Genomic DNA, 15,325 nt, shown 5'->3' on the forward strand with positions numbered 1-15,325 from the left:
CTGGAAAGGAGAGAAAATAGAAGCATGGTTGGTTCTGGCGAGAGAGTGAGAGAGAGCGCGGTGGCATCGCTAAGTAAGGATTTTCCCTTTTGATTCAGGTGTTTCGGGGGAGAGCAGAATTTGTGTGAGAGAGGACTTAAGCGTGGAAAATCTTGAGCTGCAGGGAGCGATGCGCAAGGATAGCGCAAAGGACCAGAGTTAGTTGCCAACTGAAGTGTATACAATTTGAAGCTTATCAATTTTTTCAGTTTGTCTTAAAAAAATTAAGAGTTTTTTTAATATTTATTTAATTTAATTTATTTAATAGGGAAACTATACCCTTTCTCAGTTGAAACATCCGAAAATGTTGATTTTATAGCGGAAAACGGAAAAGTGATGAGAATTGGTCGAACGGCATAGAGTGATTAAAATGGGTATATTTCCCCTATCATTTGCAATAAAATCCGCAACAGAACTTCTCTTCGTTTCAACAAAGCGTTCATTATATTCTTTGATATACATATTTGGAGGCGTCCAATTTGCCCTCTATCCGTATTAACTATTTCTTATTCCTGATTTCCTGTTCTTCTATTGATCTTCTATCTCTTTTTTTTTGTCTTTGTGAGGGGATCATCGATCCATTCATTAATTTTTCTTCTTATCTTTTTTTATATTTTTCATTGTTTTTTTAGGGCTTACTATCAATCTTTTTGAGGGGATACTGATATCGATTTGCTCTCCATCCGCATTGACCTTTTCTCATCTATGATTATTAGGGTGGTCCAAATTCGGGCTTACTTGGGGCTACCCCCTGAAATCACGAGGTCTTACAGTGGCGGCGAACGGATGTGGGTAGTGGACAAAGTTTTTGAAAATATTTTTCAAAGTCTATGTCGCCCCTTCAAAATCAGTTCGAAACATCAGGGGGCGAAAATATATATATATTTTTTTTTTTCAAAAAAACTTCAAAATTCTAAAGGAAATAGAAGTCTACCCAACTTAAAACAATTATAAATGCATTTTCCTGCGTTTAAAATCACATTTCGCTGGTCTGGGATCAATCAAAAATATTTTCAATTTTCGAAAAAAGTTTTTTTTTAGCGAAAAAAAAATCTTTTCAATACTTGGTTATTTTGAAAACTAATGATTGCAAAAAAACTGGGAAGGTGTAAAATGCACTTTAAAACACTTTTGTCATTCAAATGTTGGTTTGTTATTTCAATTTTTATATATTTTTTTATTTTATAATGGCAATTATACATTTTATTTGTTTCGATGTTTTTTTGCTTTAGTTTGCACATTTATTTCATAGTCTGGTTGATTTTTAAAAGAAATTGGAGTTATTTTTCAGGTATGTCTTTGTTAAAAGTTCATTGTCAACTGTGCTTTTCAAATTCCTTAAAAACAAATTTGTCCAATAAAAAAGTTTGGAGGGATGGAACAAGGCAAAGCCTTTTGATGTGTGAGAGTTGAGATTTTTCTGACTTTTAAAAACTTGTTGTTCATACACTCAGAGAAAAAACAACTTTTACAATATATTGAAAGAAGGTAAAGATTTATTTAAGCAAATTGCAGTTTATTTTAAGATTTTTTTTAAACAGCTTGCAGGTAGAGGGTAACGAGCAGGAATTTCCGGGAAATTTTACCCGGGAAATTGACCATTTTTGGACCTCTCGATTTCCGGAAAATTCGGTCGAGACTTAAAAATATCGAAGCAAAATTATATAAACTAATCAGATAAACATTTGAAAAATTCCAAATTGTTTAGAACATTGAATGTCCAATGTTCGATGTTCTAGTTCGAATAAGCCAATGTTTCTTTAATCTTCTTATTCAGAAAGTGTAAATTTTAACTTGTCAAAAATTCCAATAACTATAATCTAGAGAAGCCAAAAAAAAGGTGGACTCCAAAATTTACCTTAAACATTATTTTGCAGTTACACCCCAGATATGAAATCAAATGTTATATTTTCAAATATTATTTTTTCTAATTATTTGTAAAAGGGAAAAGCTTTTCCAAGTTAAGTTCAATTTCCATATCTTCTCTTGAGCATAGCAATCCAATCTAGTTTTATTGTGAACATTTGGCCAGGAAAACCCTGTAAATATTTCTTCAATGAATATTTAATGTTGAACTAAAAAATTACATAAAACAATTTCATTTGTTGTTTTGAGTCGTTGTTTATCATATTGCAAAATTCCCGATAATGGGAAATTATATATAAGCTATATTAGTTATTTTCTTAAAAAACTAATAACAAGTTTGTGAAACTTTTGAAAAATCACTCAGTGCGAATTAAGATTCGTAAATATTTTAAACTACAATTTTGAGTCTTGAAAAACTCAAGAAACGGTTTTGTTTTTTGCAGATTCAGAAAAAAAATTCAAAATTTTTATATAGTTCCTCAAAACAATGAGGCTGCTTAAATTAACGTTTCATAGAATTAGTATGAATTAACAGAAACTGAATTCATTTAAAAAAACAAATTCATTACTTTTCATTTTAAATTTTTGACACTGTTGGCGTAGTAAAAAAACTCTCAGGTCCCGGAAATTGCCAAGTTCAACTCTCGATTCCCAGGAAATTGAAATTCTCGAGAATCGTCACCCTCTACTTGCAGGTCATAAGCGATCTGATACCAAAGTAAAATGTTGTACAGTAAAACTTTGTACAGTATACGGATTTTCGTTCAGCAAGAGTTGGTAAAACAAAAACAATATTTTTTTGGGTTCAAGCTTGGCTGTCTAAAAAACATAAATCCATAAAAAAAATTATAAATTTCTGAAGAAAAAGAAAAATAAACTGCAGTAAAAATTTCATAATGTTCTCCTTTTATAGTTAATAAGTCTAAAGCGGAGAACATTATGAAATTTTTACTGCAGTTTATTTTTCTTTTTCTTCAGAAATTTTTAAATTGAATCCAAAAAAAAATTCCAGCGCATTGACAAAAACACACGATTTAGTAAAATCAGCACAGATTGTTTCACTTTTCAGTTTTTTTAAAATATTTTTTGTTTTGATCGGTGAATTTACTAAGTACATGGGTGTTTGGCATAAAATTCCATTCAAAGAGCGCTTTTGAAAATCGGTAAATTACATGGAAATGGAACTCAATCTTTAAATAGCCAATGATGCGACAATTTACCGTAAAATTTAACAGAAAATAAGATTGTGGTATTAATTTATTCTATAATAAAAATATACAGGATTATAATTTTCAAATCGATTAAAAAAATATAATTCCGGAGACATCAAATGTTAAAGAATACTAATTGACTTATATTGAAAAGTCAAAAGCAAAAACTATAACAAAATGTCTCACATTTAGTTCCCAAGGATCTTCATAAAGGGATTTACATGAAACTCTGCAGATATGATGATTTCGACCAAGGTTCAAATAATATTCAAATAACTTTAGAGATGGATATTTAAATTCGATGGATCTATTTTAAAATTGTTAATATATAATGTATGGCATAAAAATCCTTCTTACCTCCTTCCTCCTTCTTATTCAAACTGTAAAATTAATTTTACAAATCTCAAATCAAACCACGTGAGCAACCACCCTTCAGAAACATCCACTGAACGCGGCCAAGAAATCAGAATACATGTTGTATGCACACAACGTCGACTTGCACGCAAAGAGTAGGCCAGCAAGCTCGAAACGTACAATAACAAACGGCTTCCGTCTCCTTCGCTCTTGCTGCTTAGGTATTCCACAGTGTCACGTCCTCCTCGTCCGTGTCGTAGCAGAAGGAACGTCAGTCGTCGAGAAAGCAGCCGTACAAAAGGTATTCGCAAGAAGTGTAGTGTGTAGTTTGCATTGCCTTGCGCTGCTTCAATTGACTTCAATAGGTAAATTGGCGAGTCGCGAGGATCACGCTAATAAATCCGACCGTCGGCGTAACCAGATGGATCAGTAGATCTGCGAGCCTCCTCCGCTCGAGATGTCGTCGTCGAAGTTGATAGTGGTGGGTTGTCTGATCCAGCTGTTGCTGCTGCTGGTGTCCGACGGAACCGATGGCGCGGGTGTGAGCTTGTACGAGAAGCACCTGCTGAAACGACAGGCCGATAGTGCCGTGTCCAGCAAGGACGAAAATACCGGGTTGTATGATAGCAACGATTCGGTCATCTCGCTGAATGCTGCAAACCTGAAGGCGCAGGTGTACGGAAAGTCGCACGCATCGCTGGTGGAGTTCTACAACTCGTACTGCGGCTTTTGCCGGCGTTACGCCCCAGTCTGGAAGCAGCTGGCGAGCGATATCCTGGGATGGAATAGGCAGGTGAAGGTGACCGCACTGGACTGCTCACGGGACGAGAACAACGCCATCTGTCGGGAGTTTGAGGTGATGGCCTACCCAACGATTCGGTTCTTTGCGCCGTACTACGAGGATGGTGATCAGAAAATTGGTGAGTTGGTTCTTCTTGAAGTACACGTCCTCAAAAGATGCTGGGTGAGTGTGGCACACACGTAAATAGCAGGTTGTGCGATAAGGAACAGCATACGTGAGGAGCTGCTTTGGGCAGGAGCGATAAAACAGTCAATTGATCGACGGATGGATCCATGAAGAAGCTGGGCTATCAATTGTTTGAATTCATTCAGCGCACACGAATTGCTGCATTTGAATAAGCAAATGTTCTTCCAGCAGCAACTCTGCCTTATAGTGTGAAGATTTTTTCCAGTAATTGTTACACGTGTATGCCCATTAAAGATATCGAGATTACACATTTGCAGGCATCAAGAGTCCGCAGCAGGTGTGTTTTTGTAACACAGGTTGAAACTGTTTGATAAACAACCAAGCCTGTAGACTGTACAAACTGGCGATCGATTGCTCAAACATTTTCACTTTTTTGGGCTCTATGAACAGAATGGTTTTACAGTAGAACAAAAAAGCGATGATGAATCAAAATATTCCCCCCTTTGCATTTCACGCTCGCACGATCTGATTCAGCAGTGCTTTGACCTAGACGCAACGAAAAGCTTTGCACTTTGCCTGTTTGCTCACCGGAGGCAACATTGTCAACGATCATACCATGCTGAAAGGGTTAGATTTTGGGAGATTTTTTACTTACTTGAGATGTGTCGTTTGGTAAAGGTTGAAGAATTATTTTGAGTGATGCCTTCTTATGTGCAACGAAGCAATTGTTAATATCTACAGCTGGTCATCTGAAATACAAGAAAACTTATGAGAATTCATTTAAGCAACTTTTAAATTGGCCATACATTACAGTTTTTTCTACAAATAAGTAAAAGATCAATTGGATTTTCTGATAAACATAGCTCTTTTTTCAAGAAAGAGTGAGTAATTTGGCCTCCACTCTGTATTACTCGTATTTCTTAAGAAAATTAATAACGATCGCATTCCTCTCAAAAAATGAACGTGTTACGTCTCTTGCAAGAATTTTTACACCCTCATTCCGGACATTCACACAAAGATCTCCCATTTCAGGCGACTCGCTGAGCGCCCACGCCGAAGCCGAGGTCATCAACGCGCTGATCGAGCACATGCACAACGTGACCCACAAGCCATCAGGCTGGCCCGAATTCGCCCCGCTGGATCTGTCCACGCTCAAAAAGGCGGACCTGTTCGCAACCCCGGAAGGTCGCACGGTTCCGCCCAAGTACGCGTACCTCGTCAACGAAAACGAACCCAACGGAACGACTGTGGGTAGTCAGGTTATTCTGGACTTTGTGGATACTAGTTTGGCGGTGGTTCGGAGGACCACGGATAAAACGGAACCGAGTGGGTTGAAGGTGATTGTCGGGGGGACGATGGGTGAGATTCGGTTGCCGGTGGACGAGTTTAGTCGGGAGAAGGTGGCCGGGGCGATCCGGAGGCACTTGAACGAACACCACATTAGTGTGACTGAGGTGTCGACCAAGTCGACGAGTAAGGACACGGTAACGGAGCAGGACATATCGGCGATTATGGAGCAAAAGCAGGAGGAAGCGCTGAAGGAGAGGGTGCAGGAACTGGGGCCGACGGTGATCTATCAAGCAGATTTGGAGGAGGCGGTACGGTTTGCACTGTTCAAGGAGGTGGCGAGGTACAAGAAGATTGACGGAGAGCGGTTGCTTGCGTTGCAGCGTTTTCTGAACGTTCTGGTGCGGTACTTCCCGTTTAATGATAATGGGATGAAGTTTTTGAAGGAGGTGCGGCAGTACGTGCTGAACGCGGAGAGTGAAGTGAAAGCGGAAGAGTATACGGTGCAGATCAAGCAACTGGAGCAGAATCGAGCGCCGGTGTTCAGCTCGACCCGGTGGATGGGATGTTCTAGCGAGAAGGATGGCTTGAGGCGGTATCCTTGCGGCCTTTGGACACTGTTCCACTATTTGACGGTGCAAGCAGCAGAGTCGGAAATCTCCACAGATCCGCTGGAGATCCTACAGGCCATGCACGGCTACATCAAGTACTTCTTTGGTTGTTCCGACTGTTCCAGTCACTTCCAGCAGATGGCTGCGCGGAACAAAATTTGGAACGTGACTAGCAAAGACGACGCGATCCTTTGGCTGTGGTCGAGTCACAACGAGGTCAACAAGCGACTTTCCGGTGACGCTACGGAAGATTCGGACCACCCGAAGATCCAATTTCCAGACGCCGAAACGTGCCCCGAGTGTCGCAAGAAGATGCTTACCAATCACCACAACCACCGGCAGTACACGCTGGACGACGGCCACGAGTGGAATCTACTCGAAGTGTTGGCGTTCTTGAAGCGAATGTACGGATTCGACAATCGTCATCCGCTGGGACTGCAGGAAGCTGGACTGGTGCCGCAACGATTAGTTCACGGCGATAGCTATCATCCTGCGGGAGGCAATCGGATCTTTGGAAACGTGCTGAACGAAATGGACATCCGGATGGGAGCGCTGCTGTGGGTGTTTTGCGTGGTGATACTGGTGATCGCGGTCAAGTTGGTGGTGCGACGGGGCTACCGCAAAAAGTTGTACACGCATGACATTCTTGGGAAGGTGTAGACGCCAAACTTACGCTAGTCCGCACGCAGAGAAGCTAACCGACAAGACTTTTAACCTATACCAGAATAAAAGGGGAACGTTCTTTCAGTCTCTAATTGACACACTCCGTTAAGAATTAACGCTGATTCTTGTGATTTTAGTAAGAAATAAATAAAATTGGTTTATTTAGTTGGCCAACATTCCAAATGTAAACAGAACGCTGTGTTTGTGTTGTTTTGTGTCACCATCCTTGGAGCGATAGCGAAGAATGTCTTTCTCGCTAACCCTTAAGTCGCAGTTGTGCCGGGCTGAGTCACAATCGAGAATCTCGAATGGATTCACGTCCCATTGATCGCCGCGCGACAAAGACTCTCACAGCAGGTAAGGAATCAAGGCGCGCCGCGTCGAAGGGTACTCCTTAAAGTTCTCCCGATACCACTGGTGGGTGAGCCAGGCGTTCATCATCTGATTAGAAATCACCCAGCCGAGCACGTACAGACTGGACGTGTTGCGCCAGGTGAGTCCGTAAAGTGCGACGTACATCACGACCTCGAAGAACATGTGCGGCGACGAGACGAGCTCAAAGTATCCTCCCGGGAATGGAATGCTTTTGGGTCGTGACGGCACCGGTGCGATCCTTGCGCAGGTTGGCGAGGATCAGGTTCGACTGAAACTGATAGCGCCACGCGTAGATGAAGATCGCAATCCAGAAAGCGATCCGCGGGGTCAGCTCGAAGCGGTACGGCATCAACGAAGCGGCAGTGTTCTCCCGGACGAATCCATCAGCTTGCGATAGGAGCGCAACAACTTCACCAAAATAGTGCACGTAACCCACGAGGTAAGCGGACAGGTTCATTTTCAGCTTGCTGGAAAACACCTGCACAAACTGCGTTTCGTAACACCGACGAAGGCACTGGATGGTTATCAGCGTGATGGCCACCATGGTCTCCGTAGGGGTTGCTGAAAGAAAGCGCGCCATTAACTGAAGTCTCCCTTGAAAAATGCTCTTGCATAACTCACTTCTAACCGTTCGCTTGCTGGTGGCCATAATGTCCAAAAAGTCCACCACAAACCCGGGCGTCGGGCGGCCCATGAAGTAGGCATTCACCATAAAGTAGAACCCAGCCACAGACCAGACCGCGGCAAACACGTAAAAGTGCTTGAACCACGACTTGGGAACCTCCAGCAGGGACGTAAAGCGGTCCTGGGGACCCTGGAAGGCGTGTTTGCCATACCGGAACGACTGCCTGATGGCGTTCGGCAGGTACCGCTCTACCGTGGCAATTAAACCACCCAAAACCACAATCAGGACAAACAGTTGCACGAAGAGAAAGTTGATCAGGTTGATCGAACGCAGATCCAACAGCGTGTCCAGCATCTTGGCTTTATATTATTCTACTAATATAACGGTACAATCACCTGTGCCACATCACACACTGTAATTAATCGAACTTTTCTGAAAGAAAATCAACCCATTATTAATCACACACAGAAAAAACTAAAAACTTTGGCCAGGATACTAAACCTGTTTCAGCGACGAGACCACACCTGATTAGCACCTCGCTCGTCTTCACAACTCACCTTTAAAAGAAGTAAATCTTCGCGTGATAAAAGTCTTGGATCCACTCAAAAATTCAACACACATCAACCTTCCCGTGTGATCACGAACTTGGACGGCCACCAACACCTTCCAACATCGCAGCCAACAACAACAACGTCGTTTTGATTTTTTGTTTACTTCCAAAACAGTGCGGTGCGGTGATATCGGATAGGGAAGCTTCGTGAATTTTATGTATTTCCAAGCGTTTGAAAAACGATGAAAATTAAATTCTAAATTGGGTCTTCAAAATTAAGCTTAAATTTTTGATATTATTTTTCACATCGATAAAGCTTATTTTTTTGAGTACAATGACCCTTTGAACGACCGCAAGGGATTCAAAATGGATTTTCAATTCAATTTTTAAAAATTTACTTCACCGCCCTTCTTGACAGAAAAGGTCCTACTTGATAGATCGTTGACCAAGGGGACCATAGTTGATCCTAATCTAATCTAATCTAATCAGACCCTAGCGCAGCCAATCTTTCGAAGGGATCCTGGAGAGTGCCTTAGGTTAGATGACGCCTAGCACTCTTCTTGTCATTTATTAACATTTGTAGTGCGTCATTGCATTGAAATGCATTGAAACATTACAAGCGTTAAAGCGGCCAGGCCTACTGCGTAAAGCCGTATCGCAGAGATGACTCGTAATCGAGAAATTAAAAGTGAGAGTGTGTGCGTGCAACATGGAGTTAAACTTTTCAAAGTGCCATGGGAACCTTCACAGCAACTGCACAGAAAGTTTAACTCCATGTTGCACACACTCTCACTTTTAATTTCTCGATTGGGTTGAGTTTGAGCACTGAGTGTTCGAACAACAACACAATTCTGAATCGACAGGGGAGGAAGAAGCGTGGGGACACACCACCATACGCTCCGAGATTTGGTTGTATTCGTTGGGAGCACCATGCTAAGAAGGTTTGGTACTCCGGGACCCTCTGGGATGGGACATTGTATTTCCACGAATGCCCTGGACACTATTTGCCGTGGTTAAAGCGCCACAACTCGCTCTCTGTAACAGTATTCCTAATTCCTGTCCACGCTCACCAAGTCGTCATGGCCTAGTGGTTAGCATTTTTGCTTACCAATCCAAAGGACGGGGGATTGAACCCCGCCTCGAGCGACTTTGATTTTTCGTTCATATTTATCATTTCAAATTCATGTGTTCTTAACTTTCTCGTTGGGAGCAGATGGGCATCGAACCCAGAACCATTCGCTTACAAAGCGAACACCGTAACCAGTCAGCCACGGCCGCTCCTTGACCAAGGGGACCATAGTTGATCCATCAAAAAAATGTTGTCTTGTCAATAATTTTTGTTGAATGAAAAAAAGTGATCAGAAATGGTTTTTAATCGTGTTTTTTACCGTTGTACATAGAAATTTACAAAGAGCTTTAGTACCTAATTATTTTTTTCTGATCTTTTGTAGATTGCTAAATAATGCTTTAGTGAGCTTAAAAATCGGCTACCTATTTATCAATAACCATATCATACAGAAGGTTTTAAAATTTCACAATAAGGCGTGGTCTGGTTTGTGATACATAATTGACAAATAATTCAGTAAATAATAAAATACATACACAAAAAATGAGGAGCTATCATTTTTTTTATTATTGCTGATTCAGGCTTTTGATTTGATATTAATTCCCGAAATTTAATTTAAAACAAATGTAAGGAAAGAAAAGAACACAGTACTTCAGTACTTCGCATATTTAAAATGCGAACATAATTATTTGAAAACAAATGTGATGTCTTTGGAAAAGTTATTGCACGCAGAAAAAAGTTTTGTAGAATCAGCCTGTACGAGGTTTGAATCAACAAAATTTTTGTTGAATATAATCAACGCCGATTTTGCGTTGAAACAAACCTTGATTTTCTCGATTCCACAAAAGTCTTTTGTTGTTTTGAAAAAGCTGCTTTGACGTTTAGCGTTGATTCAACAAAAAATATGATTTTCAAATCAACAAAACGTTTTGTTGATTCAAATATGCCTTATTTTTCTGCGTGTGCTAATCGTAAGAACAACTCTTGAATTGGGTCCTAAAATGAAGCTTAGATTGCTGATATTATTGTTTACAGCGATAAAGCTTATTTTTCTGAGTACAATGACCCTTTGTACGATCACAAAAAGTTTAAAATGGATTTTTAAATCAATTTTGAAACATTAACCTCGCGGTCCTTCTTGACAGAAAAGCTCCTACTTGACAGCTCGTTCCAAGGGGACCATAGTTGATCCATCCAAAAAATGTTGTCTTGTCAAAAAAAAAAAAATTGCATTAAAATGAATAAAAAGTGATCAGAAATGTTTTTTAGCGTGTTTTTACCGTTGTACATAAAAATTGACATAGGGCTTTAGTACCCAATTGATTTAATATTATAGTAGTTCACGTTTAAAGTGTTTCAAAAAATCTTACTTTTTACGAATATTTGTAGGGGTTTGTTCACTTCTGGAAAGTTATAGAGCCATTTAAACAACTTTGTTGATGACACTAAAGTTTTACCTCGCATTAAATTAGCGAACTTCCAAACGAATGTCGCATAGTTCAAAGAGGCAAACCCGTATTAAATTTGTATAAAGTCCAGACTCGATTATCCGAAGATCGATTATACGAAGGTTAGTATCGGATAATCGAATCATGAAAAAAAAAACTTTTTTTTCTTACTTTCAACATTAAATTTGTGTTCTGCGACCCAATATTAGTCAAATTTGAATAATTGATTTTCAATTAAATTACAAAATGCATTGCTTTCAATGTTTCAATGTCACTTTTTACACAGCGCTCATGCACACTATCAAAACAAACGTTTGGTAGTATGTGTGAACTTCGTGTAAAAGGGGTGTCAAACTAAAAAGTGACCCCGTTCGTTTGACAACAGTTGGTGCCAAACCAACGGGGTTTGAGTGTACAATATAAATTTAAGACATCGGAAAAAATGTGATGTAATTAAATATCCGAAAGGTTTTTTTTCAGGGCGTTCGGATAGTCGAGTTTGGCTTGTATAAAGATGTGTAAATAAATTTTATTTTAATAATTTTAAACAGTTTTCGCTAACATAGCAATTTGTAATGATAACGATATCCTGCCAATTTTAAAAACTTTGCTCAAGTCAAAACAGCAACCGATAAGAATAATTAACGCAGTTCCAAATAACCCAATTTAAACATTGTGAAGTAAAATGATTTTTGTTTTCATAAAATTGAATTAAAGACTGTATAAAAACTGAGGTTGAGGGTTAACCACCACGTTTCGACCATTCGGTCCAAATCCACCACCCCAATGACAACTCACCACCCCAGATTTGATGACGTTAGCTAGCCACTAGCACGAACTGTCAAAAGCCAACATCACTTTCAAAACAACAAAAAAAAACCACCCTCACCAGCAGCAGCAGTACACGCACGATACTGTAGCCAGAATTCCTTCAACTAATTTAATACGGAACCCACATTAAACCAATTCAACAAACATGGTGTTCGCCAAATCCTGGGAGGACTTTGAGATCGCGGCGGAGAACATGTACATTGCCAACCCGTGCCAGTGCCGGTTCACGATGAAGTACACCCACCAGAAGAACCAGGTCGTGCTGAAGCTGACCGACAACGTCAAGTGCGTCCAGTTCAAGACCGAGGTGCTGTCCGACCTGAAGCGGATCGAGAAGTTCAGCGGCAACCTGATGTGGCTGATGGCGTCCAAGGAGTAGCGCGGACGTCCCTTTGAGGATTTTGGGACTTTGTTTACCGGGGAATATGAGGGGAAGTTTCCGTGAGTTATAGCGTGAATTGCAATGGTATCTATCTAATGTAATAAAACTGATGTGTATTTCAAGTGTGGAAGTGGTCCGCAGAACTAAAATAAACTTTGTTTAAAATATTTGAGAAATTTTGTTTTGCTTGCCGGAGAGATATGCGAAATCGCTGTTATCTTAAACTGAATCCCCTAATACACATTTTTAAACTTTTTTACCAGGTAAAAAATCAGGTATCATAGCCAATTAGAAGGATTTTTTCTATTTTCTATTTCCAAACAGACATCTGTCTGTGATTTTTATTTAACTTGCATTTTTATTTACGAATTTTGTTGTTACAAATACCAGTGCTTGAATCAAAACGAAAATCCCATCCCATCCCCAAAGCCACGGAATTTTTTAACGGGTGTAGGGACACATCACACAGACGCCCTTGTTTAACCGTCACGACATTAAGGGTATGAGATGTCGCAAAATTAATAAGCAAACTACCCATAGGCGAACCTTCAACAGAATGCCGGCAATCGAACACTCACAGCGAACGACCAGGGTAGTAACCTACTGCGTATATAGTAATATTGGCGTGGTTTGACTTTAGTGGCGTGTGTGTAGGTTAGAGTAAGTGGAAGAATATTTGTATGAATAAAAAAAGGGTTCACCATCGTGTATCTTTAAATCCCAATCTTCAATAATTTTGACATAGGACTATGTCTTTACTTACTATACTGGGGGGCCAGTTCAAAATTTCGATCCCAAGCGTCACATTTGGCGAACGTTATTTCAAACGGTAATATCTTCATCCAGACACATTGAAATTACATAATTTTTGGACCATTCGATTCGGAAAACATTCAGCAATTTTCTATAAAATTCACAGTATTGGCAGAATAGTATAACTATTCAAAAAGTCAAAGTAGTTATGTCACAGACATAACCGGAATGGCGTAGACTTACGTAAAATTTAGATATGTGGACATGTGGGTTTTCCATATATTAATTTGAAGAATTAGCTATATTCTTTAAATAGATTTACGGAGTATGATCATGAATGGGAGATGGAATTCAGCTAAGGGCGTTATTTCGGGGTGGTAGTGTTTGGTGGGAATGATGAACAAGAAGAACTCTTTCGTGAGAAAATTGGTGGCCCTAAAAAGGACCGATTAGAGTTGGATGGTGGCGTTGGTCGCAAGGCTGCAGCCGGGAGATGTTCTGTCCAGATAGGTGATAGGCCGCGGTGGATGCTGCAGGTGCTGGCGTTGTTGATGGATGCGAAACCGACAAAGTTGTTTAGGAAAGCGTGTAGTATTTGCAAATGATTGTGGTGCGAAATTTATATTAGGCTGGTGTATCAACCAAAGTCAAAATCGGCCGATGATAACTAAAATACGAAACATACCTTCGTGACTGTGTCAGAACATTTCTACCAAAAACAAGGTCAAGGCATGTGCGCCCAAAGGATTGGAAAGCAGATCAAGCTTGAGGTACTCTTTCATAATTCATAAAATCAACAAATTTCAAATTTTCCGGTTTGAGGATATCAATGTTAAAATCCCCAGACACAACAATGCGGATGTCCTGCTTTGCATACCAGAACAAATTCCGGATCAAGAAAGAAATTTTCTGTTTGTATGTTGCACTTGGCGAAATATACACAACAACAAACAATGTTTGAATCCCATTTTCTGAAACTTTTGTGGCACAAATATCCCCAAACGAATCAGCCTCGAGTAAAATTGGATCATGTTCCTCACTTAACTGCTCAAGATCGTGAGGCATGGCCGTCGAAGAAGACGAACGAACGGCAAAGAGAGGAAAGAAAGAGACGAAGGAATTTTAGCGAGCCGAATGGGGGAGGGGAGAGGGGCATAGGGGTTGGGGGCGAGAGCAGCCTCAGAAAGCTGTGCAATCCGTCGCCCCCGAAGACCAAAATTTGTTCCTGAAATTTAAATTCAAATTAGCTCGCTGCCTCGTCCCGGGTGGGACGAGGGCAACTCTTTCAACACTAGAATTTGATGAGACGTAAACCAAGGCTTGACCCACGAGAGGCTTTTCGGCGGAAGGCAGCAGGCGCGCGCCTCATCTTGTTGATGCCTCGTCCCGGGTGGGACGAGGGATGGGGATTGAATCACCTCCGAACCACAGCAACCACGAAAGATCCTAACGGTCCGGCCATCGAGAGGCAACTGGCTGACGGTGACGACGAGAAGGCGATGCGCACTTCTTTTCCAGTTCTGGTCCCTCTCTCCTGCTGCTGCTGCTCTGGTCTCTCTCCTGCTGCTGCTGCTCTGGGCTGAGCTTTCCTGCTGCTGCTGCTGCTGCTGCTGCCGGTCCGACGTCTGAGACGTGAATGATGGAATGGGCTCTGGCGCGCGTTCTTATGTATGATTTCGGCCCGCTACTTCCCCTCCTTTTTCGCGACCGACACTCGGTCGCGTTGCTCGGATGATTTTCCCCTCAATATAGGTACTTGACATTCCCGTCCGTGAGTGGGAAGCGCTCATTTTGCTTGCAAAATCTCTGCATTTTGAAAACATTTTAAAACATTCAATTGTTTCAATAGTTAAACTATTTTGCCAACAATGAAAGTTTTATAGCAAATTGCTGAATAATTTTCGAATCGAATGGCACATAAATCGTGTCGATTCGATTAGAGGGAAGGAAGATATAAGCGTTTGACGGATGACGCAGTAATCCAGGGCCTTCGGCCCGGGTTTTTTGGAATGACACCCCAGTACCTTCGACAAAGACGTAAGTCTAAGTCAAAAATTCAATGTTTTAAAATGCTTAGAAATAGCTAACAAAACGAACGCTTTTGAGGGGAAAACCGCCGCAGCAGAACTGGCCGTCGACGATCGTGAAAAGAGGGGAAGTAATAGGGAAGTAGAAGTATAAAAATGCGTTCTACCCTTTCCACTCCACTTAGTGGCCACCGAGATGCTGAACAAGTCGGGTCGGCTCATAATTTCTGAGCCGCGGACGGGTGAAGCAGCAGCAGCAGGGAGAGAGAGAGCCTTAGCAACGCAAATTCTCTTCCGGAGAAGGATTTC

At 41.0% G+C, this 15,325-nt stretch overlaps 3 protein-coding genes across 3 annotated transcripts; 2 read left to right on the top strand and 1 right to left on the bottom strand.

Moving 5' to 3' along the window:
* Positions 1 to 3,695: 3,695 nt before the first annotated feature.
* On the top strand, positions 3,696 to 7,153 carry LOC6041057 (sulfhydryl oxidase 1). Its single transcript, XM_038266340.1, has 3 exons — positions 3,696 to 3,771; positions 3,836 to 4,390; positions 5,431 to 7,153. The coding sequence occupies exons 2-3, from the start codon at positions 3,928 to 3,930 to the stop codon at positions 6,954 to 6,956; spliced, it is 1,989 nt and encodes a 662-aa protein (XP_038122268.1). The 5' UTR covers positions 3,696 to 3,771; positions 3,836 to 3,927; the 3' UTR covers positions 6,957 to 7,153.
* Positions 7,085 to 8,677, bottom strand: LOC6041056 (polyprenol reductase). The gene is given in 4 exon segments (XM_001850315.2): positions 7,085 to 7,530; positions 7,532 to 7,895; positions 7,956 to 8,391; positions 8,517 to 8,677. Coding segments are annotated over 3 exon segments (945 nt in total). The 5' UTR covers positions 8,314 to 8,391; positions 8,517 to 8,677; the 3' UTR covers positions 7,085 to 7,307.
* A 3,192-nt stretch (positions 8,678 to 11,869) lies between these two features.
* Positions 11,870 to 12,408, top strand: LOC6041055 (signal recognition particle 9 kDa protein). Its single transcript, XM_001850314.2, has one exon. It carries the CDS (start codon positions 12,000 to 12,002, stop codon positions 12,231 to 12,233), a length of 234 nt encoding a protein of 77 aa, XP_001850366.1. The 5' UTR covers positions 11,870 to 11,999; the 3' UTR covers positions 12,234 to 12,408.
* The last annotated feature ends 2,917 nt before the right edge of the window (positions 12,409 to 15,325 follow it).

Source organism: Culex quinquefasciatus, chromosome 3 (genome assembly GCF_015732765.1).
Source record: "Culex quinquefasciatus strain JHB chromosome 3, VPISU_Cqui_1.0_pri_paternal, whole genome shotgun sequence".
Lineage (NCBI taxonomy): Eukaryota > Metazoa > Arthropoda > Insecta > Diptera > Culicidae > Culex > Culex quinquefasciatus.

Bases quoted from the DNA above. Each gene is read 5' to 3' on its own strand.
- LOC6041055 (XM_001850314.2), top strand. From the start codon at position 12,000: ATGGTGTTCGCCAAATCCTGGGAGGACTTTGAGATCGCGGCGGAGAAC.
- LOC6041057 (XM_038266340.1), top strand. From the start codon at position 3,928: ATGTCGTCGTCGAAGTTGATAGTGGTGGGTTGTCTGATCCAGCTGTTG. The intron at 4,391-5,430 runs GTGAGTTGGTTC...CTCCCATTTCAG, and splicing joins GGATGGTGATCAGAAAATTG to GCGACTCGCTGAGCGCCCAC.